This window comes from Protobothrops mucrosquamatus, unplaced genomic scaffold, assembly GCF_001527695.2.
Source record: "Protobothrops mucrosquamatus isolate PMUCROS unplaced genomic scaffold, P.Mucros_1.0 scaffold1131, whole genome shotgun sequence".
NCBI lineage: Eukaryota > Metazoa > Chordata > Lepidosauria > Squamata > Viperidae > Protobothrops > Protobothrops mucrosquamatus.
In genome coordinates this window covers 185,163-209,023 of record NW_015387349.1, presented here as the reverse complement: position 1 = coordinate 209,023, position 23,861 = coordinate 185,163, and the positions used below count along the sequence as shown (strand labels likewise).

General features: G+C 40.6%; 1 protein-coding gene and 1 long non-coding RNA gene across 2 annotated transcripts; both read right to left on the bottom strand.

The window, feature by feature from the left end:
• Positions 1-4,752: 4,752 nt before the first annotated feature.
• Positions 4,753-7,235, bottom strand: LOC114922865. The gene is made up of 3 exons (XR_003810509.1): positions 6,271-7,235; positions 5,627-5,693; positions 4,753-4,846 (listed from the first exon to the last, which is right to left on the bottom strand). It is a non-coding gene; the product is annotated as an uncharacterized LOC114922865 (long non-coding RNA).
• A 1,152-nt stretch (positions 7,236-8,387) lies between these two features.
• On the bottom strand, positions 8,388-22,953 carry SFPQ (splicing factor proline and glutamine rich). Its single transcript, XM_029284945.1, has 10 exons — positions 22,240-22,953; positions 19,494-19,682; positions 19,095-19,396; positions 18,838-18,933; positions 17,452-17,648; positions 16,332-16,416; positions 15,928-16,045; positions 15,591-15,639; positions 15,382-15,503; positions 8,388-12,181 (listed from the first exon to the last, which is right to left on the bottom strand). The coding sequence occupies exons 1-10, from the start codon at positions 22,951-22,953 to the stop codon at positions 12,044-12,046; spliced, it is 2,010 nt and encodes a 669-aa protein (XP_029140778.1). The 3' UTR covers positions 8,388-12,043.
• Between the last annotated feature and the right edge of the window lie 908 nt (positions 22,954-23,861).

Here is a 23,861-nt window from a genome sequence, read left to right as displayed (position 1 = left end):
ACCTGAGTTTCCAAGGGAGCAAGTTGGTGGTCGTCTCTTCTGTGACATTGGGAGGAATAAAAATTCAACTCCAAGGATGTTGGAGGAAAAAAAACAAATTTTATTAAAAGCTTTTGCAAAAGCTGGTGGAACTCTTCGTAATGGCAGATCCCAGAGTCCACACTTGAATCAATTTTTGTGTAGGTTTTTACACCCTGTCCCCGTGCATCACACCACATCCTTCCAAAGTGAGCCCGGTTGATAGGCCCACCCTGTCACTTGCTTTCCTGGCAATCCTTACATTTACCAAACCCTCCAATTATTAGATCAAAAAGCAGCTTTTTGTTCCTGTCTTATCTCGACTCCCTTTTCTGTGGCATGGTTTGTAACACCCTGCCTTATCTACAAGGTGAACTGTTATCCAAACTGGATAATTGCAATTATAAAGTTTTTATGTCTTCCCTTGTTTATCTATAAGAGTGCCTGCTTTTCATCTAGAAGCTATGTGTGTAACAGAGTTCATGCTTTGGTTAAACGTGTCTGCACTTTGGTTCATAGTTATACTTCAAAATACGAACTCTAGGCAGTTTTTATAAAAACTAAACTTTATGTAAATTGAATCATATGTTATTCATAAGCTGTATGCTATTCTACAATAGTGTGCACTATCCTAAAGTGTATATAGTTTCTCTCTATTCCTCCAGCTTACTACATCTCCTTTCCTAAAAATACCTTAGCTAAGTGCCTCTATAAGTGCCTATTCCTTTAACAGAAATGGAAAATTACAACATGTACGTTTCTTGTGTACCTCACAATATGAAGCATTCTCTAGGAGGGTCCCCCACGTCTCCTTTGGTTAAAATTATTGGGTACATTTAAAAGAATCGCAATGCTTCTCCATCTGTATGACCAAGAAGCAGGCTTAAACCACGATTATCAGGGCCCCAGGCTGAACGGGGTTTTAATGTCTTGGAGAGGCTAGCAAGGTTGGGGGCAAGTCTGATCGGATGGGGGGGGAGCAAGAGCATTTCTCATCTGCAGTTTTTGTTCTTGTGTGGGACATGAAAGGGAGTGTATGAAATATGAAGCAAAGATTGGCAAAGATGGGAGAGGTAGGATAAGGGACAGTAAATAATGCAAAGTAGATATTGGTGTTTTCTTAGCTGCATTCTGCTTATATTTTTAAACCTTTTTTTTCCTCCCCACTGCATAACATTGTTTCCATGAAAAAGAATAATCAGGTATGTGGGGTCCTCGAAGTTATCTAGTTGTGAAATGAAACGTCTGCAAAAAAAAAAAAAAAACCCCACCAAGCTCAGAGAACACCAAAGACCTCACAGTTCAACCTCAAACTATATGTTCTCTTCTACAGATACATATGTGCCTTGCAGAGATCAGCATCAGGCAATTTATTTGGCTTTGGGTTACAAAGCATGAGTGTTTTGAAGACTTTTAGATTTGCTTCAGTCTAGAATTTTGCAAGCTTAAAGCACTCAGTCTGTGCTCCATCTCTTCCCAGACGACCTAGCATCTGCACCATCTTTCTCGCTGGGAAGGTAAACATGGAGCTCCAGCTTTGGTCTTCTCATCTTGGGCAGCAATGGGAGGTTTCTCTGCCATAGTAGTCTGCAGTTCAACCCAGTGACGATGAAATCATGTGCGGTGTGGTGAGTTAATTGTCTACGGCCACACGGCAGGACGTCACGGCTGGCTTTGCGAGGCGCTGGTTTTGGGATAAGGCGGATGGGTTTAGAAAAATGAAAGTAGGTACACTTTTTCTTCAAGCTGTTGTCCAAATTCACGTTGGAAGAAGGGCAATTCCAGCAACCATCTCTTCTTGTTTGAATTCTTGCCCCAGGAAGCTTGAGAAAAGGTAGCTTATTCTCATCCTGGTCTTTGGAATTCAGGCACCTGTTCTGTTTTGGAAAGGTATTGAAAATAAAACTGTAAGGACCCCTTAGAAAGCCTGCTAATATCTCTGGTGTAATATTTCAGTGCATAGATCAATAATACGCAATTAAAAACACGAAATAAAACGGGCTAAACCTAGGTTTATTGTCTTCCTTAAATATTTTCCTGAAGAGGAATGTGCTAACTTTGATCAGCAAATCCACAGATCACTGCTAGATTTAAACTTTAATGAAACCAAGATGAAATATTTTGAGACACTGTTGACACCTCATTGATTTCACTACCTTAAAATAAGCAGTTCCAAAATCTAGTTGGCATACTTAAAGAGATTTGCAAGATGTGTAATTAGGGCATAAATGTAAGCTCCACTGAAAGATGATTCAGAAGCAAGCAACTTGTGATTAAATGGATGTATAATTTCAACAGGGCAATTGATGTCTCCGCCTTTCAAAACAGTCCAGGTTGAGAAACGGGTACAGAATTATGGTAGGGTAGAACCACAGAATTTTGAAAGTTCGCCTGAGATTTAAATAACTGCTTCCTTAAGCGAGTCGTGCAGTTGTTAAGTGAATCCGGCTTTCCCCATTGACTTTGTCGGGAATGTCACAAATGGCAATCGTTTGACCCCAGGACACTGCAACATGTTAATTGCCAAGGGCCCAAATTCTGATTAGGGGACCATGAGGATGCTCTGACACCCTCAAGTTTAAGGACTAGTTATCATTTTTTTTTCAGTGCTGTTGTAATTTCAAACAGTTGCTAAATGAATGGTTGTTGGGGACTATTTATTTTCCTTATGCTTTCCTTTTAATCAGGATTTGAGTACTTTTCTGAAAGCTTCCACCCCCCCCCAAGTTCGCTCAGTTCCCAAAACCATGTTTTCCATTACAATATGAAACAATGGGAATATCTGTGGAAGACAAGTATCAAATTTCTCAAGGGGTTGATGCCAAAATAGAGTACGTACGCACACACATACAAGTACACACACAAGGAAATGCTAGCAATCAGATGAATCATTCTTTCGTATCAGGTGGCAGTCCCAACGCTCACTCTGGAAAGTGATTCATCATAGGATGGAAAACATTGCAAATATTGACTTTTTGTCCTCGTCTGGTTTTCTGCCAAATATCAGCACATTCCATTCCTAATATATTGAGTTGTTTTCTACAGCTGCTCGGATGCACTACACTTCTTTTGGATATTAGAACTCAGTGATCTGGATATCTTTCCTATATTGAATTTACAAGAATCTTTTAAGTTTTGAAGGATTTTAGGAAAGGACAACAAAAGAAAAAAACGTTCTAGGGCAGTATTTGAAGGGGTTAAAGGAGCATTAAAAATAAAAGGAATATAAAGTTGGGTTTCAGATAAAAACAATTATTTGTTGAGAGGTGACACTGAAATAGTTCGTTAGTCATTTCTTTTTCTGCATTTTCTTTTAGTTGATATATGTTTATTAAACTATAAAAAAAGACAAATCTTGCAAGACAGGGTGCTATTTCTCCAGGCCTTGCCTGCCCCTTGTAGGGTTTATTCACCTGTTATAAACTAAGGATATCAATGAAAGCAAACTTACCTGAGGAAATCCACTGTGCCTTTCCAATAAATCTGAAACGCATGGCTGGTAATAATGGGAGAAGCACGCAGGTAGATGTGGACTAATGGAGGCCCTCCTTGTGTCCCCAAAAGCCAGACGGGTACCATACTCCGTCTTCATTGCCACAATACTATTTGTCCTTTTTTGTAAATTCTTCCAGCTGCCTCCTCTTAGCTTTCCTTGTCTAAGCCTACATATAAATAATTCAAGCTTGACCTGCGTGCAATATTTATCAGTAATTGAATAGGGGTTAAATTTGTTGTCTGGCTTTGTAAATAAGCGTATTTTTACTTCGTATCTTTATCTCTCACCTTTTTGGGGTTTTTTTGTAATTCAAGGTAGCGAACATACCCAATACTCCTTCCTATTTTCCCAACAACACTTGAGATACCTGAAGTCACCCAACCAGGTTTATCTAAGACAGCACTATAACCCCCATTCTCCTGGTTTCTAGCCTTGTGTCAGAACCACTAGACCGAATTACAAAGAAAGATGTGAAACTTGGGAGAAACTGGGAGCAGGAAGATTTTAAGGCAAGGAATCAAGCTTTAAATTATTAGCCATCAAGAATGAGCCAGTTGTTCTATCCATGATCCAAGTGAAGAAATTTCATGGGTTTTTTTTAAACGGAAACCTTGTGAAATTCAATCCTGATCGTATGGCAGAGAAACTGAGCTTATTTTTCCTAATTAATCAAGCCAGAGATTTCTGACTTTTTTTTTGCAAAACATAGATCTAGCATTTTCAAACAAACCTGAATGAACGTAAACTAGTAACTTGTATCAAAGGGTACTTTTTCAGCACTTCAACTGAATTCAGGATATTTTGAAACCTTCCAGCAAATTTGGACCCAACCTGGTTCACCGCCCAAATCTGTGTAGCTCAAATGGGCTACTTCTAGATTGCTGTTCTACCACCAATCAAGCTATTTGAAATTGGTTCCAGTCCTCAAGCGAGCTAATTAATTACAGAATATTGAGAAAGGGAACAGCTGAAGGCTAGAAATAGGAAGAAGAAATTTTAAAAGTGAACTTGAGGGTTACAAAATACTGCAGAAATAACAAAACTCACTGGGGAATCAATGCAGCTTTTCAGCATGATTCCAGAATAACCTACTCAAGAGTATAACTGCCTATAAAGGAGTTTTCAGGAGATGAAAAAGTTTGACATATTCAACGCATCATATCACTCCCACCTTCCTTCTGATATTTCAAACGAACACCAATTGTAAATTGATCTTTTTCAAGAATTGACACTAGTTGTTAATAGTTTCTTAATAGTTTATTGAAGATTTCAAGAAAGTGCTACTGCATCCATGGACTCCTCCTTTTTGCAATCACATGTACCATTCTTCTCCTGGGAAAAAAACCCCACAACATTAAGAGGATTATTACACTGATCAGCCAGAAATCAAGATTTTTATGGCTAAATTATACTGTTGCTGCATCCTGCTTGTTTATTTTTAATTCCATCTTCATTTTTGGCCAACTCAAGAATATATACATACCTAATATTCTTGCTTCCTAGTTTCCACACATAATCAGGTTTCATGCTAAAAAAGTGTCTAGAACTCATCTCTTGGTTTCTAGGGCCAATATACCAAATTGGCTCTCCAGGAGATCTATCATTTAAATTGGCTTTAGCATATTAAATGCAAATCAAGACTTGCCATCATATTTACATTCGGCTTCAAGACATTCTTAACCTTTGGAAAACCTGCTAGTGTTCCTATAAAGTCACTTGGGTAAAAGCCAAGATCGGACTAAACCTGGATTTGTTTGGTCGTAACTTTGATTTTGTTAAATATGAACCAAGCAAAAACAAGAAAGGCTGACTACCTGTCACAATTTTATATGAATAACCTGATCCATAAAATTTTCTTCTACCAGTAGAATTTAACAGATGTTCTTTAGTACATTTACTGCAAACTGCTCTGACATGCATGCCATTGTTTGTTTGTTTTTTGCAAAAAATAAACCACTGCAACAAGTGATTTGTTTCATGGGCAGCTCGGCTACAGAGAATTCAAGAGCTGAAAGAGCCTATCTCCTGCACCAATGCCTAACAGACAGCAATTCAGCTTCTGCGTCACCCCATTTCACTGTTCAAACGTTCAACAAGAACCTGTTTCCTTACCTATGTATTGCAGAGTGCTTCTCTCTATAACATTCAATTGTGTGGGCATATACTGGCTATTGGTCAACTGTAAAATAAAATTGTTTTAATTGTAACATGGGAGTATGCTGACAAGCTGTTTTGAATTTAATATAATCCAAGGTTAGTAAGTTTCATTATAATTGGTTTTATTTCAGAATGCCTTTTTAGGCAGCAGACTCATTTTGTTCACTTCTGTAGGGATCTAGTGATTCTGCCCAATTTTGCAATTACGTAAGAGTCTGAACTTGGATAGGAAAAAAAAGATCATCATGAACTTCTAACTGAAATTTTAAGATTTTCATTCAATAATGAAAGAATATAGTCAACTAAGTATTTTAAGGCTTAAAGCTAATCAATAAATAGCACAGAGAGGAAAATAAAAAAAAATGTAGCATAAGCCAGTAACAGTAATTTATATACTTAAAATGGAAAACTAAAAATGACTGGGAGAAAGAGTAAAGCATGCTTTTCCAGGTCATTTTTCTCTGTAGCAACTTCTGACATTATATATTAAGATATTTCCCATGACCTTATTTGTGTGTGGCAAATAAGTCACCAAATTTACATACGTATTTTTTTATTCCAAGGGCTTAGAAACAGCTTTGTGAAATGAAAAGCCTTACCTTATATGGAAGTGTTCTAGTTTCATCCAGCTGATATTATCTTCACCTAAAGGATAAGAATTAAAGTTAGTAGGGAAAAACAGACTGAAATATTTCTGAAAACAAAATTAAGTTTAAACATTAAGTGCAACTTATGAACTTGTAAAATTGAGGGGAGTTTTACAAAAAGCTACTAATAATAGTCATTGGGAGGTAGCAAGGGGCACAAGGAGAAGGAGATGAATATTTTATTCCAAAGACTGAAACACAGGATAGTGAACAATTGCAACTAACTCTTAACTCTGAACTGCCCCTTGGAACAGATGCTGCCTAATCAGGACAGTTGCAGGCAGAGATACACTGCCCCTTAGGTGCAAGTGCAAAGCCACTGCATTCAGCTATTTAACTGCCTCTCTGAATTGCTGCCATGCACCCCTACCGCCCCCCATAAAGCAAATCATCTTTTTTCAGGTAGTTGAAGGAGAAGCCAAAAGCTTTCTGAATCTTTACAAGACAGAGAAGAATTTGCTTACTAGACTATTAGAAATTGCCCCCCTGTGGTTGGGTCCCTAGCCATTTTCAAATGTTCTTTATTAAGGGCGTAAAGAGAAAGGTCAACCTTTCCACCTGCAACTAATTCTTAATGGCCCTTATAATGTCAGAAACACTGCCAAGCCAGCCAATGTGCCAGTTTTCAAGACCACATCTGGATTTAATACTTTTGCAAAACAAAAGGTTATTAGGAATACAAAATTATATTTCTTCTCCCTAGCTATTTGTCTGCAGCCATCCCTTTCCCACATTTCATTGTGCCAATATTCAATGTCGAAGTTTTCTGAGGGGGGAGGGGGATTGGTAATACACCACCATTGGGCTTCCACAAACAGTTGCTAATGGAACAAACAAAATGGGAGAAGCCTCCCTTTTCTCCCCCCCTCCCCTGGCATTTGCTTAAGCCCAGCAAGTAGCATAAAGACAGATCTGCAACTGACCTGTTGATTCCAACCTTGCTAGCTGTGATGGTGGAAAACAACCAATGGTCCAAACAAACCTAAAAAAGCACAATCTCTTCATGTTTGGGCTCCAATTTTAGAAGTTATCACAGGCCTTCCTGCTCAGCCGCTTGAAGTTACTTGCAGAGTTTCAGCCCCCTGGTTGCTTAGTCTAGTCTTGGGGGGGGGAGAGAGCTTCAGCCAATAGAAGCTTTTCGATACTGTAACAAAGCCTCCCCCCCCCCAATAATGTTAGGAAAGTGCTTCTGTCCTCACACAGCACTAGTAACCGGAACTGAGAACCTAGCAAAGTACGCATAATGTATTCTGGCATCACACTTCTGAGCTCTGAAGTCAGTTTTTTTGCAAGGGGGAAATCAAGGACCAGAATAAAAGCTTAACATGGAATACAATGCAAGCACTTTTGTTATTTCTTATGCCACTTATACACTTAAAGAGATGTTTTGAACAGAGTTACTGCCCTTAAAGAATAACTTAATGTACTCCTCTTTACAACTGCAGTTAATCATGTACATAAGAAACTGGAATCCAATTCACCTGTTTTACTAAAAATTCACTTATGTCAAGAGAAACTCTAAAAGATACAATCCCCAAGCTTCAATTAAGCCATTGGCATATTGGTTCAAACTGAGTAGTTACTACGGTTGAATATATCTGCCGCCCAGTTACATAGCATACTTATTTGTGGAGTCCATTAGAATACTACTTGGAATATCCAGCTTGGAATATAACTAGTCCCATGGTGAACATGCTGTTCATAGGATTTAAAGTTTACTGGTTGTACTGACAAGGGACTTTAAAGAAAACCTCTTCCAAACCACCCAGGTACAAAATAGGAACTCCAAACGATTACTTGGCTGTTAAGATTCACTGTGGAATCCTGTTCACAAAGCAGCCTTTTTCTTCTTCTTCTTCAAACACACTGAAACATGAAATTTGACAGAACTGCACTTCTGTTTTTTAAGTTGAGCATTGCTGTATCTTATGAACTGATCCAAGAGCTAAGTATTATGAAATGCTTTCAAGAGACATAATATAGACCTAGCTAGCACAACAAAGCCAATAGTTCTGGAGGGCAACTTACATTAGATACAAAAAAACCCTATTGTTTTTTCATCAACTTGGTCATCAACTACATTAGATATAAAACCCCTATTGTTTTTGTTTTCATCAAGTAGTAAGCAAAGTAACCTATACATTTTGGTAAGATGCATGGATTAGAGTTAAGGGGAGCTCTAAAATTATTTTTTTTTTTTTACATTATCAGTCATCATCCCACAGCCGGCCACCCGTATTATGTTAACTTGACACTACAGTTACAAAATACTAATTCAATACTACCTCAAACTTAACAGAGCAACCACTATTATAAAGGGAAAAATACCAATGCATTTATCTGCCTGACCATGAAAGAGTTTTCCTACAACTTTTAATATATAGCCAATATGAACTAAAAGCAACCGCTCCTATACACAATGGAGACCATGAGTAGTAAAATTATGCAGAGATTGAACTCATTTTCCCCTCCCATTGAACTCTATAAAAATGTCTTTTATCACACGGTGAAGACAGAAGAAGCAAGTCGTATGCACGAAGAAATCACGGGTCTGAGGCACAAGTGTCAGCATCATAGTCCGTTTGCCTAATGCTGATTCCAGATTAGGCCTCAAAACTAAGCACCATGCCGTATGAGAAGTGCTGCACTGAAATCCCACAGTCAGTAGTGTGATGCCAGAATACCCCCATAGCAAGATTACACAGAAAGTCACCAAGTTAGATTATAGTTCTTTTTTACCTACCTGTATGCAGGCGACAATGAGAATCTTGGAGCAAGCAGGAATACTACATCCAGGTGCTAATGTCCATTGCCACTTGTGGTACTACGTTCCTCACAGTTATGCACTGCGGAAATGCTGTCTAAGTGCTGTTACATAGCAGGCCACTACTTTTAAACAGTGTCATATTGCAGTCTCAAACTCCAGAGAAAAGCATGCTGCCACAAGTGGTTGCCAAGGAGATGCCAAGAACTTTTTTAAAAAAACAAATATACCACAAAATACGCACAGAAACAGAAATTCATTTATTACAACTAACAAGGTGATTATAGCATGCTAGGATTGTTAAACATGGGTAGACCCTTGGATTGGGATAACTTATGCATGACCTAAAGGCTTAATGGCCCGCAGAAGTAGAATAGTTATGTCTTCTGCTCAAAAGGCATCATCTGTAAATCTAAACAAATATTTAAATCCATTTAGAAAAAAAGCTAAAAAAGATGGAACATTCAATTCAGTGAAAACTCCCCCAACCATTGGTTTGCTACTGAGGGATCAGCCTGCTTGTTATCCTTTGGAAGTCAGACTACTGTGCGTATTTTATATAAGGACGTTTGACAAAAGTACTCGTCCAGTAAAGTGTTAAAAAATCTACATTGGCCCCCTCAATATTTCCTTCCCGTTTTAATATCAGCCAAGTTTAGACAAAATGTAAACAAGAGATGAACCTTAGGAAGGAAATGGGACCATCAGCTTCCTTCACTCGTCCAAGATTACAGTACTACAAAAGAACATGGTTTAGGATATGTGCCAGCATCCTAAGGAAAAATGGCATGTAATCTGAAAAATAAACTGAAAATTAGTTTCCATTTCCAGAGGCCCCACCACTGTCAGTCTTGGTGTTTTTCCTACAGCGGGTGTCCATGAACACCTCCGTGAGAAAAGCAGAACTGAGCTGTGCGCAGCCCAGGACACAAGTTAAAAGTCCACATTTGTATCACAAGGGTTTTCTCTACATCAGAAGTCAATGCAAGAACTGTGGGCGTTCTTCCCCCTTTGATGGTAAACTTCTTGAAGCTTCTGGGAATATAAGCTTAATTCAACCACAACACTAAAATAAATGAGAGGCAGAGTCCAGCAACCTTGAATATCAGCTGTTTTACCATTCTTGGGTTTTTCAAAAGGCTTTTGGCTCAAGCACAAGCTTTTGAGTCAATCCATTTTGCAGAACGAAAATACGTTAACAACTGGTGGCCGTGAAGTTTCGTACGCTGCAGTTATAAGCGGCTTACAGGTAACTGATTCTTCCTCAGCTTTAGCACATTTAAAAGTAGGGATGGGGGGGACCACGTATGGCATTCTGGTTATCGCAAGCTACTGGAGGTAGTAGCACAGAGAGTGTCAACAGTTGAAAGGGGGGAAAAAAACCCAGCCAAAACAGGATGCCTGCAAGTAATCAGTACTGACTTGCCAAAACTTTTATGCCCCTCTCTCAACAACCTTCTGGGGAAAAAAGGTAGAGTAAATGCAACATTACCCAGAGTAACTGTTTTAAACAGATATAAAATGGCTCCCCGTTAGAGGGGGGGGAAAGTTTCCCGCCCTTATATTTAAAGGATTTAAAGCACCGAAGTTATTGAATAAAAAACCAACAGGATTAATCACAGAATGTTTCTCTGATCTGGTTCATCTTCATTTTACCAAGCCATTGTACCTTTTTATACCAGGAAACTGAGCACCCAGTATATTTTAGGCACGAGGGTATAGAGTCCAAGACAGCTTAACTTCTTACAGCATTTTAATAAATACAAAATGATTCAACTCTACCAAGTCAACAGCACAAGTTGATACTATGTAGCCCAAGGGAAAAAATATTTCCATTTTAATGGTACTTAAGATTTCTGTATGTCAGGCTTTAATCTAATAAAATTACTACTGTAATCCTGAAAGGATATTTCATTTCTGCGTTTAAGTGAAGTTTTGATGTTAAATATAATACACAAGTGCCCACCAATGCTCAAACCTTTTGGATCAAGATTACACTGGTTAAATCAAGAAAAAAAAGTACTCCTTCCAATATTTGGATTGCAACTTCAACAGATAATATTCAATCATCAAGGATTCTGTTAAGATAAAACGTCTGGTGGGCACTAAAATGCTTAACTAGGAAAAGAATTAGAAGTGAAATAGATCAACCAGATCTCAAATTTTGAGTCTTATTAAAAGAATGAGATTCTGAATAACATATAGAAAGTTATGCTGACTTGTAACAGTTAGGATGGAAACGTCCTTTGGAGAGGCAACAGCCAATACTGTTAAGATTACTGGCCCTTACCCATTTCCTTCCCACCTCCTTATTCAAAACTGAACTACATTGTTCATTAAGTTAAAGATCTATTTCACCCAAAATCAGTTTGCTTCCTCATTGTAAGGACGTTAAAATTCCAAATACGTATACTTGAATAATCATAGTCAAAGTTTTGCAGAATTCTCAAAGCCTTTTCTAAGGGTAAGACTTCATTTGATATGAAATATCAAAGTTCAATTAGATTTTAAAATTGCAGATATATTTTTAGGCTTTACGGCACGGTAGCATCCCAGCCACATGTATTGTGCAACACTCCAGATCTCATTTCAAGAAATTCATTGCCTTTTGGAAGTGTTATTTGCCCTCTATGCTCAGAAGTTTATGATAAAAGAATCTTGCTACATTTAGACTATTTATTTTAAGCACAGTAAAAAAAGTTTACACTTGGGATTTCATATGGCACACAGTACATTGCCATCAAGGTAGGGACGTTATACATCAAAAAAGCTAAGTTTAGAACACTGCATTACATAATTAGACTTTTTTTTTGCCCAGACCACTTACAAATTCTAAATCATTTTAAGTTCTAACATCCATAAAAACGTAGCTTTCTTACTAAAATGCAAGAATTAAAAAAAAAAGTAGTGTCTAAACAAGACAAATAAAACAAACTGGAATGAAAAATCTACTAGTCACATCTAAAATCGGGGCTTTTTGTTTGGGCCTTCATATTCTTCTCTCCCTCTCCCATAAGCTGCAGGAGTTCCAGGCCCCATTCCTCTAGGGCCCTGGCCACCTACAGGCCCCGCACCTCCCTGTCCAAATCGCTCAGGGCGCTATTAGAACAATTAATAAGAGTTCATTATGTGTAGTTGATGTCCATGTGTGTTAAGAATTTATTTTAGAAGGTTCCGCAGTCAACGTTCGTCGATACAATCACCATTGAGTCGATCCACAGGTACCGGGAACATAGAAAGGAAAAAAGGGTAATTTAATAATTAGTTTAACTTAATACATGTCTCGTGGTATGTTCCCAACTTGATCCATTCTGAAATGTCTGTTTCAGCAAACAGATTTTCCCTGAAGTGCTAAAAATTCAAGCATTAGTATGGGTTTCGAACCAAGAATTCTCTCTGAACGGAATTCTGGTCATCTGCTACAGTTGGCTAATCTACACAGTCAGTGAACAAGGAAGGTACAAAGAAGTCCTGCAGGAGCTTCCTAAAGCATCAGCCATCTTGTATAAAAAGCAGATGCCTAGTGAAAAGGTATAAGACCCTGTTTTTAAAAGGTATAAGACCCTGTTACTTGAACTGTTTTTCAAATGTTTTTCAACAGCCACTGATCCTATGAAAGTAACAAGAAATATTATGCACCTGGTTTAAATTGCCAAGACAAGACAACCACTAAACCTTTGCACAATGTTAAGCTTCTTTAAATAGCTCCACTGCGGTAGAGGTCCTATTATGGCTTTAGAGTAAGGATTAGCAGAGTCAATTATTATTTTGCAGTTATCTGAATACACTCAAGCTGGTCTCTCCTCTGAATCCACAAAAGCTCAACTAAGCTGAAATAAAGCAGACCAGTTCGCTTGTCAGTTTACCTGACCTTTCTTCATTTCTTGATTTATCAGGCACAAGGGAGAGTGTAATGAATCAAAGATGTTGATGTTGGTATTATTGGTGCTGTTAGGGTAGCATAGGAACTATTATACAAAAAAAAAAAAGCTTCCCAATGCGCTCAAGCTTAACAACAGAGCCAATTCACTCAGTATAAATTCCTCAGACTAGTTGTATGAATCCTTTAACTAGATACGCATGCAGATGTTCTTTGTGAAAGGCTCACACTCAATTTGTTCCCCAATAACCCCACAAACAAAAGCCTAGATTCCAGAATGCTACTGCCACAATCATCACAGATGAGAAAACATATGCATGAGCCCTTCACTGATTTGCATAAGTATCCAATCATGGAGTCAACTGAGAGTCTGGATTTCTAGCATATAAGGTCAGTGATGGCGAACCTTTTAGAGACCGAGTGCCCAAACTGCAACCCAAAACCCACTTATTTATTGCCGGGTGCCAGGTGGGCATGGCCCACTGGGTGGGAGTGGCTGTGGTGGTCATGGCAGATTGGATGGATGTGGCCAAGGTGGGCATGATCACCTCGATGTTGCTCGTGGGGAGGGACGCCTGTGGGGGCCGGGCAGGGTTGGGGGAGATCCAGGGGGTCTCTGGCAGGTGGGGCGGTGGGCAGGAGGCTCGTCCTGTGGGGAGAGGCTAGGCTAGGCAAGGCGAGGCAGGGTGGGGGTGCCATTGTCACAGGGCAAGGTGAGGCAGGGGCCGGGGCGGCTGCTGCGTGACACCATCGGCCCCTGCACACAGAGGCCAGGGAGCACATGGGTGCTGGGATGCATCCAGCCATGTGGGACCTCGGCAAGTTAGCAGGCGGCTGGTTGAAGAGGGACGGTTGCTATCTCCCGGGCATAGCACGCGTGCCCAGAGAGGGCTCTGAGTGCCGCCTCTGGCACGCGTGCCACAGGTTCGCCACCACTGATATAAGTAAAACTCCCATCAGATTTCCTCTAACAACTGGCTTACAGTTACAGGCCAAGTGTCATGAATGAACAAATTCCGTAAAGGAGACAATTTCTACTAAGTTGTTAAAGTTACGTACTTTAGAAAGACAGCACAGTGCTTCACTGAAATTTCAGGCTTTTTTTTTTTCTAGTGCCACCAATTACAAGTGAATGAGATATACTTAAACATTTGATACACTGCATTGTTAATTTTGAAAACACACATCCGGGTTTTATCAGACAACCTATTTCAACAGAAGTCTATGACTAATTGCAGACTCCTTTGAGCTATACGGTCACAGGAAATCTTTAAGAACTTGGGGTTAAATAAATGGTATTGGTTTCTATATTAAGTGACACATGAGCTACTAGTGGCCCATCTCATGTAGCAAAACCTTCAGTATTAGAACAGCCTCCACCCTTAAACCCCAACACTTATTTTATGTGTTAAGATTAAACTCTTAAGGTGAATGTGTACCAGACAAGAAGGCTTAGGCTTAGATTTTTCAGTAATTCTATGTACCAGTTGTACACTACCATTATATTACTCCAAGGCTTCACGTATAATGTGAAATCAAGAAATTTCTCTGAAGCCTACAAGTACAGGAACAGGAAGTAAAGTTCAAAGTGCTTAGAGAACAAGTGTACTATCTGCAGCTACTATAAGGCAAGATATGCCCCTGAATATTGGTGACAACGGGGAAGAAGCTACTGCTCTGAGACATCCCCCGAAGCATCCGGTTAACCACTTTGGGAATAGGATGGATCTTTAGATTGATCCAGCAGCTCCATCTAGTCAGGAAACTTAAAACAGCACCATAACCAAATCGTATATTATTTAAGAGTCAACAAGCAACTTGCTCAAGAAACAGACTGCTAATGAGTGGCCTACCTCAAGAACTGCTTCTTTCCTCATCATCACATATTGGGTGTCAAAAGCCAATGTGTACAATAAGATACGTAATTTACATCTAAATATTCTCTACCTGTGATTAACCCATTGCATTAACAAGTAGTACAAGTATAGTGTAATTATATTTTTAGGTTTATTTTCATCTCCCTTTATTTTTTTACACATTTCTGTGCACCGCAGTTAACTCAAGTTCAGAAAGTGACACAAGACCACTTCTGCTCGTTAAGCTAACTCAACAAGAATGTGTGCACCCCCCCACCCCGACAGTTTGTTAGATTTACAGAACTAAAGGCTCCTTGCAAGTTTAGCCAGACCACTCCCAACCCAACTTGATCACAGGGAAGTCTGCTAATATCCATTGCAGAAATGTGAGCAGACCTGTAACCATACTGGCAAAGACTAGACTTAGTTTTACATTGCTCAACAGGTCTCTTCCTATTAACAAGCTGGAAAAAGGAAGCCTATCTATAAAAGTGTAGGTTATGTGGAATTAATGCAAAAGAAAATCTCTAGAACTATGGTCAAGCTGCCACAGGATACGTTACCATATCGCTTCCCATCATAGTGCCACTCATGGATGTCTGTCCAACTCCTGGATTGGTCTCATAGCCAAGGCCAGTGCCACCTGCTAATGGTGGGAATTTCTGAGCAGATGTACCATAGGGATCTAGTTTAAAAAAAATTCAAATGGTTATGCATCAGATAGATCACAGTAACTTATACAGGCGAGTTTAATTGGAAAACTGTTTTTTACCTCCCATGTTCATTGCACTGGTACCACCCATTCTCATGTCTCTTTCTCTCTGCAAAGACAAACAGACATTGTTAAGAACAAGTGGATTCCTTAAAAGCTCTGTCATGCACACTTGGATTAGAAGCTGGGAGGCTATGACTTTTAATTCTTAAGTAACAAAAGTCAGCAGGATGATCAGCTCTAAGACAGCAGGGACCAATCCTCCAAGATCCAGATTTACATCATCAAAATTGGGAAAAGTCTTTCAAACAAGTATCAAAACTTATTCCTAGGGATTAACCTGAGAGTCAAGCATCTGGGCAACTAGATTACTGGGATTCTTCCAGCCCTGACTTACAGGATCCATGTAACCCATTCTAGTGTAGCTTTCTTCCCTCTGTCTTCGCATTTGTTCTTCCATCTCACGCTGACGGATCATCATCTCTTCTTCCCGCCTACGTCGCTCTTCTTCTTGTCTGAAAATACAATTGCTCTTTTACAATTTGTACTTTTAGAAGACCTGAATAGTGTACTAATTCATTTTACTACAAAATTATTTAAGCTAAGAACTAAGCCTTCAAAAATAGTCACTGTAAATAAGCCTTCATGAATTACAATAAAATAGGTCTATATTGGGAGGAGACAAAGCTGAGCAATCCTCCATTAGTTCCTTCACTTGGTTTTAAGTAATTTCTGCTTCCCCACAGCCACATATAAAACTTGTCGTTAAATACAGGATTAGCAACCATAAGTTCAAATTACCTCAACTGCATTTCTTTTCGTTTCTGCATCTCTTGATTGTGAAGTTCCTCCATGCGTCTCAATTCCTCTTGTCGCCTCATGAGATCTGTAAGTTTGACCATTTAAGCAACCATTGTTTAATAGATTGAGTTTCTATCAATTAAAGAGAATCTAAATTTGATGGGCATCAATAAAATTGTTTATTAAATGCAAAAAGCCTAACAAGCAACTTTGTACACAAAACAAGTTTGCCTCCAGATTATTTTAGTTGATGATTCATACATTCAGCAAATACTTAGTAGACATGTTACTACTTAGGCAATCGATGGAAGACAAATATTTTCAGCTCAACTTTTTTCTGAAACAGCAGTCTAAGACTAAGAGAAAAACTGTGCAAATAATAAAATGTAACTGTGGCACTCGCCTTATGGTACATCCTTTCCCCTGAAATTAGAGTGGGATCGTCAGTTTTGATATTTATTAGATTGATTATACTCTCAGGCCTAGTATTCCTAGGGCAGGGGTAGGCAACCTTGGCTCTTTTATGACTCGTGGACTTCAACTCCCAGAATTCCTCAGCCAGCATGGGGGAACTATGGCCCCTTCATGACTGGTGGACTTCAACTCCCAGAATTCCTGAGCCAGCATGGCTGAGCTTGGAAACCTCTCCCTTTCCCTTAGCATGGCTGGCTCAGGAATTCTGGGAATTGAAGTCCATGAGTCATAAAAGAGCCAAGGTTGCCTACCCCTATCCTAGGGAATCATTGATTTGTCTTGATGGCTCCCTTGTTGAGTGGGAGCCATCAAGACAAATGTCTGGTTCCTTGGGAATCCTAGGCCTGAGAGCATAACTAGCATTTTACCCTCTCTTCACCATGGTTAGCATTTTTGTTTTTATGCCACTATTGTGTTTCTTTAGATTTTTATATTGGCTGTTTTATCTACTGTTGTGCAACCACCCAGAATCACCTTTAATAGTGAAATGGGCAGCTATATAAATGTGAGTAATAAACCTAAAAACAGTAAATTTATATTTTAACTGGAGTAAAAGCAAACATTAGAATACCAATGGTGAAAACTTGAGGGGGAAAAAAACGGGAGAAATCAAGCAAAATCTCAACCAGAGATCTGTGCCCTATACCTTGGCGTAAAAGGTTTGCCTGATGCTCGTGATAAGCATCCTCCATCTCGCTTTCCAGTTTGTCCTTGGCATCTTTCATGTTTTTCTCTACTTGATCTCTCTGCTGTTTCTCCATTTCATCCAAGGATTTCCACCGTTGAGAATATTCATACTCAAAACTTCCAGGTTGTGCAAATCGTGGAGGAGTTTCTCTCTCCCTAAAAATCCAATTGAAAATGAAATGCAGATTAATATGTTGCAAACAGCTAGTGAGGATGCTGGTAAAGTTTAAGCCTGGCAAATGTTCAGCCGGGGAGGGGGAGGACTCTAACAACATAGTATAACATTAGCACTTTTCTTCATCTACAGCAGTGTTTCTCAACCCTGACAATTTTAAGGCATGTTGACTTCAACTCCCAGAATTCCACAGCCAGCATTGCTGGCTGTGGAATTCTGGGAATTGAAGTCCACATGCCTTAAAATTGTCAAGGTTGAGAAACACTGATCTACAGATTGCTATTGTACTGCTACTCAGAAAGTCAAGCTCAAAAGAAACTGTAGTCTTAAGACAGTTACAGAGGAAGAAGCCTTTGATTTTTTTCTTAAATATTTTCAGTTTACTTTTGAAAGGCACTATTCCATCAAAACAGTAATTAGAGTGAACACAATATGAGTCTGGCTGGAACTGACAAGTTTAAGTTCTAGCTAAAGAGACTACATACTCCATCTCCTGCTAACAATGCCCTACTTTTCAGTTTCTCACTTGAGTGGACTACCCCAGGGCTACTGAGCATTTTCAATTTGCCATTTAAAAAAAAAAAAAAAAGGCCTGCAAAATAGGCCATAAATTCTGATAGTACTATTGCTTCTCATCAGTCCAAGTGTTTATTCCAGTTGCCTTTAATTTGCAAATTATTTTAATTTAATTAAAATTAATTTAATTTAAACTCAAAAATCAAATTGCAATTTTTAAGATGCCTTAAGTAACTAACACATGACTCTTGAAGTGTTACGATAGGTTGCTTAAAAACCTAGAGCATAAGAGCACTAAATGTTAATTATTTCAAAATCAAACTCTGAATCTTTATATTTAATCTACATAAATTCACCAAATAAAATAATTCCATTTAAGTATTTTAGGGGAACCAGTTTGGCAGTAAGAAAACTGTTCATAAACATACAATAATTAAATCAAACTGAACGTGAAAAATGCACAAACTATCTTAATTCAAGGCAATAAACTTTTCCAGAAAAGTTCTAATTTATAAAATTGAAAACAGGAATAAGTCAAATCACAATATGGAAGGGCATACTACTTTAGACAAACTAACAAGATTAACAAAGATGACCACATATTCTACAAATATGGTTTAGTCGTGGCAATTCTACATGGTTACATCTGCTTACTTTTGATACATTGGATTTTTCTGAGCCAGCTTTTCTGGAAGACCATCTTCATCATCTAGCTGTTCAAGAGGCTCCACAATAACTGGCCTAGGAGTGCTGAAAATCAGAGACAAGTATTGAGTTGGAGTGCTGAAAATCAGAGACAAGTATTGAGTTTGGTTTAAATACTGGCCTTTAAGTTTAAAGCTTTTATTTAAAGTTTCAGTCCACAGTCTTCAGTTACTAAACTACATAAAAAAAAGAGAGACCTAACTTACGTTGTCAGAAGAAAGACACCTTCAGTGCAACGTTCAAATGCTTTTCGAGCTGCAGGCTTAGATGCAAATTCCACAATGCCCTTTCCTGTGGATCTGCCGCGATCGTCTACTATCACAATAGCTCTTTCAATTGGTCCAAATTGAGAGAAAGCTTCTTCCAGCAATTCATTTGACACATATGGGGAGAGATTACGCACAGAAAGAGCAGCAGCATGGGTGGCAAAACGCACACGAAGCTGCCTTCCTCTCATAGGAATATCATCAAGTTCTGCCTTTGCAATTTCAGCCAAAGCTCGGGATTCCTGTGAATAGGTTAATAAATCTTAATTTAAAAGTATGTTCAACGTAAGAATAATCTTAGTATTAAGTCTAAAAAAAATCTGGAACATCAACGCTTACCAGCTTAATAAAGCCAAAACCTTTCCCCTTGTTAATGAAGACCTCTCCTGGTTCGCCATATTTGGAAAATAATCTCTTAAACTCGTCTTCGGTAATATCAGCAGGCAAATTCCCAACAAACAGACGGCAGCGCTGAGTATATGTTTTCTCTCCAGGGCGTCTCAAAAGTGACAGATTTGCTTTAAAACCCTAAAAAAATTAAAGACAAAAGTTGTTAATGTTTGTATTTAAAAAGCACACGTCATTTTATCTATTTTCCTCTTACACACATAGTACCATGCAAGCATAGACTCTGATTATGCTCATACCTTACTCCATATCCAAGCTGACACAGTCGATCAGCCTGGAAATACCTATTTTCATAAACTATTATCCCTTTTTCATATTTACTTTCATTTACATTTCAATATTTGAAGAGACCCCCTTTTACTTCTATGAAAAGTGTTGTACTGAGCAATCTGACAATTTTCCATTTAGATGAGGGGTGTCAAACTGCAGGGCCACCCTTGCCCACCACAGCTGCGGCAATGATTCCAATGGACTTGATGGATCTATCACATACCCAATCCACAACCATCACTGCCCCTGAGGTATTTTATTTTAAAGAAGGGAGAATGTTCTTAAGAAATGGTTGCCCGTGTACATGGTGCACCAGACAATATCTTTACATAAAATAACTAATTTTTCTATTGCATTTAAATTGTAAACTTCTGTTCTGTCACAAAAATTGTAGAGAACACTAACATTTCAAAATTGAATTTAGTTACTTTTAACCAGCCATGAAAAGAAATGTAATGCCTGCACCCTTCACGCTTAAGCATCCATACTAGTAGGAAATCAAATTCAAAAATTCCTAATATTGGCAATGAAACCTTAAATCTGCTATTAAAACACTGAGCATAATTATAGCCCTGGGCAGCTAGTAATGCAAATCAAATTCAAAAATTCCTAATATTGGCAATGAAACCTTAAATCTGCTATTAAAACACTGAGCATAATTATAGCCCTGGGCAGCTAGTAATGCGGTCCCCATTATGTGATTTATTTACCATTAACTATAGTATATATTTTATACACAGCCCAAGACAATTCCTCTTCATTCAATGCAGTTAAGGCAAGCCAAAAGATTGAACACCTGTGATCTATACCGTCTTGCACAAGTATCACCATCACCTCATTTTCTCCCAAGCCACTTAGCACAGCACTAAAATATCATTTATTAGGCCTTTACTTCAATATCTCTATTAAAAGTATCACAATACAGCTCATCACTATCATATTCATTTATATTATGCAGCACACTTTTTCAGTATTCCAAAATATGCAATTATACACCTGTGCTTAAAATCAAATAGAAAAATGCCCCATGAAACAGCCAATCTATGTCATTCACTTGTGCTGGATACCGAACTCAAAAAACAATAAAAATTGATATTTCCAAGCATCACAAGTGCCACTGCTAATTTTCATATTACGCTACCATAAAAGCAAAGTGGCCAACAATGGCCCTGAAGGAAAAACAATCAGGCTTAATTTAATTCACATAAACCGCTAATGCAAAGCATATGGTTACTGGATTTAAGATTAGTGGCATCTGCAGACCATGCTTTATGCATATTGCTTTATATAAACCTATTTATGGTTTAGTCACTAAGTCAGATTACCAGATAAATGGGCAACCTTATGGTGAACCTAAACGTTTTCCAACACATCAAACTACAAAAAAAACTAAAAAAACCTTTATTAGTGCTGTATTTTTCATCCTGCCCTACAATATGTATAAACTCAAGGTGATAAAACATACCCAAGTGAGAATTGCAGTTACCCAGCCAGCTTTGGTGCTTAAGGGAGGCCTAAAGTCCAGACTTCTGCTTTCTAAGCCAGCACCAATAACCACTAGATGAAACTGGGCTATGTTGCAGGTGTAGTATGCATCTACATACACAAACACACAAGAACTAGTTTGCTGTAGAGCAGTGTTTCTCAACCTTGACAATTTTAAGGCATGTGGAATTCTGGGAGTTGAAGTCCACATGCCTTAAAATTGTCAAGGTTGAGAAACACTGCTGTAGAGGCTCAAGCACCAGGCTAGAAACTTGGAAACCGGAAGTCCTACCAGCCCTGCCTTGGGCCAGGCATTCTCTCTCTGCTCTAGGGAAGAGGCAATGGCAAATCAACTTCCACTCTAGTCCCCCTCCCCGCATATTTTATTCCCGGAAGTGATTTGCCATTGCCAAAGATCGTCGAGAGAAAGGACCAGTTCCTGCAGTGAAGCGCTGACCCGAAGGCGGGCAACGTACGAACATATAGCCGCTTCTGATCTGTGCGATCAAAGGTGCTGCCATTACTGACTTTTAAGATAGCAAAAATCAGGACTTGCACCCAGCAAACAGACTCTGTTCCGGGAACGCCAGCGAGGCACCTCTTACAAAAGCAGCCCTTTTTCCCCTTAGATCAGCGTTTCTCAACCTTGACAATTTTAAGGCATGTGGACTTCAACTCCCAGAATTCCACAGCCAAGTTGAGAAACACTACCTTAGATTAAAAGCCAGACTGGCTCTCGCTGTTCTTCGGCCGCCGCCGCCACGCCCGCCGCAAGGAGCAGCCCGCCGCTCCAACCCTCGCGCACGCGCATTCCCGCGCCCAAGATGGCGGCCGGGGGACGCGCGCGCGCCAGAGCCGATGCACCGGCGCCATCTTGTGTCAAGGCAGGGCCGGGAGGGGCCGCCGCCGCCGTTCTGCTTACCTCAGCGTCGGAGACCTTCTCGTCCCCCGCGCCCTGGTGCTGCGACTGCGGCGGGGGTGGGTGTTGGTGATGGTGAGACTGGTGCTGGTGCTGCCCCCCGCGCCTTTCGCCGCCTCGGTGTTGCTGTCCGGGCCCCCCGCTGCCGCCGCCGCCGCTCTTGGGGCCGCCTCCTGACTGCGGCCCTCCCGGGCCTCCTTTCAGGCCACCTACGGGTCCCCCTCCACCTCCGGGAGATGGCCCGGGTCCCTTCTTGGAGCCGCCCTGCCCGGGACTTTGGTTCGGCGGCGCGTTCGTCTGCGGCGGGGGCGGCTGCGTCTCCCCTCCTCGGCTGCCGCTCTGGAGCCCCGAGGGGGCGGCTGGTGCCGAGACCGAACTCGGTGTGGAAACGGAGGAGGCGGAAGACGAGGTCGAGGCCGGCGCGCCGACCTGATTCTGGTTCGGCCCCAAGGAAGGCGACGAGCCTGCCGGGCTGGCGGAAACGGAGGCAGCGGAGGAAGGCGGAGTGGAGGTCGAGATCGGCGTTTTAGCAGGCTCCGGCTTCGGGGGGCCGCCGCCGCTGATATGATGGTGGCCGCCGCGCGGTTGCCCCATACCGCCCGCCATACTCGGCGGCGGCGAACGAAAGTCGTGGTTGCCGGGGAGGCCACCTCGGCCTCCGCCGCCGCCGCGCCGATGGAAGCCGCCTCCACGGCTTCGAAAACGGTCTCTCGACATGGCGAATATGGTGGCGGTTAAGATGGGGCCTGACGGCGACGCGACGCTTTTCCTTCTCGGAGTCCGACTAAGGACAAAATGGCGCCAGACGCAGAGATTAGAAAAAACGGCCTCGAGGCCGCCTTTGTCTCAGCCTTTTATAGCCTCGGCGAAGAGGCGCAGTCCCCGCCTTTCCGGCTTGCTTTTTTTTTTTTCTTGAGTGAGCCAATAGAAAACTTCCCCAGACAGATTGACAGCTCTCCGAGCCGATCGCCAACAAAGCAGGAGGGGGAGGGGAGGGGAGAAAAAAAAAGCCTCCGCCTTCAACCCCCGTGGCTCCGGCATTCGTCCATTCGCGAGCCGTAATACAGAAAAGAGCGACTCGAAGATGAGGGATTAAAGGAGTCGTCCTTTAACTTACGTTTCCACCGATTGGATCGTTTGGTTCCCAAAAGGCGGGGCTAGGTGGCGAAAGGGAGGGGCTCTAAACTGTGCGCATTGCCTTGCAGGGGACAGAGGCCACGTGGGCTGGTCTGAGTGAGCATCTTTTCTCACCCTGCCAATGTAGTACTTTACTATAAGGATATGTTCCCTTTACTATCAACGTCATTCATAAATAAATTGAGATTTCTCTCTTCGGTTCCCCTTCTCGACCGTATTATTGAAATCACAGGGAAAGAATAAAGCGTTGAGCAAAAGAGGCTAAAAGCAGGAATGCGGAAATGCAGCTAACTCGAGAGCTGCTCACTGTACTTACTCTCTTCTTTGCAAATCACAAATGCCTTGGCTGTCTCTACACAATTTCCGCCTTTTATATACCGGTGTGCAATGTTGTGACGACGTGAGACGCGGAGGGAAGGGTGGAGCTTGCATTGTGGCGTCGCAATGCAATATTTTACCCTTTTCATTTTGGGGGGGGGTGGTGGTGG

What these genes read in the sequence shown, in the direction of transcription:
- SFPQ (XM_029284945.1), bottom strand. Translation starts at nt 22,953, where the DNA reads ATGTCGAGAGACCGTTTTCGAAGCCGTGGAGGCGGCTTCCATCGGCGC. An exon ending in GAATGGGTTACATGGATCCT is followed by an intron (nt 15,640 to 15,927) that starts GTAAGTCAGGGC and finishes TTGTCTTTGCAG; the next exon opens with AGAGAAAGAGACATGAGAAT. An exon ending in CAGTGCAATGAACATGGGAG is followed by an intron (nt 15,504 to 15,590) that starts GTAAAAAACAGT and finishes TTTTTAAACTAG; the next exon opens with ATCCCTATGGTACATCTGCT.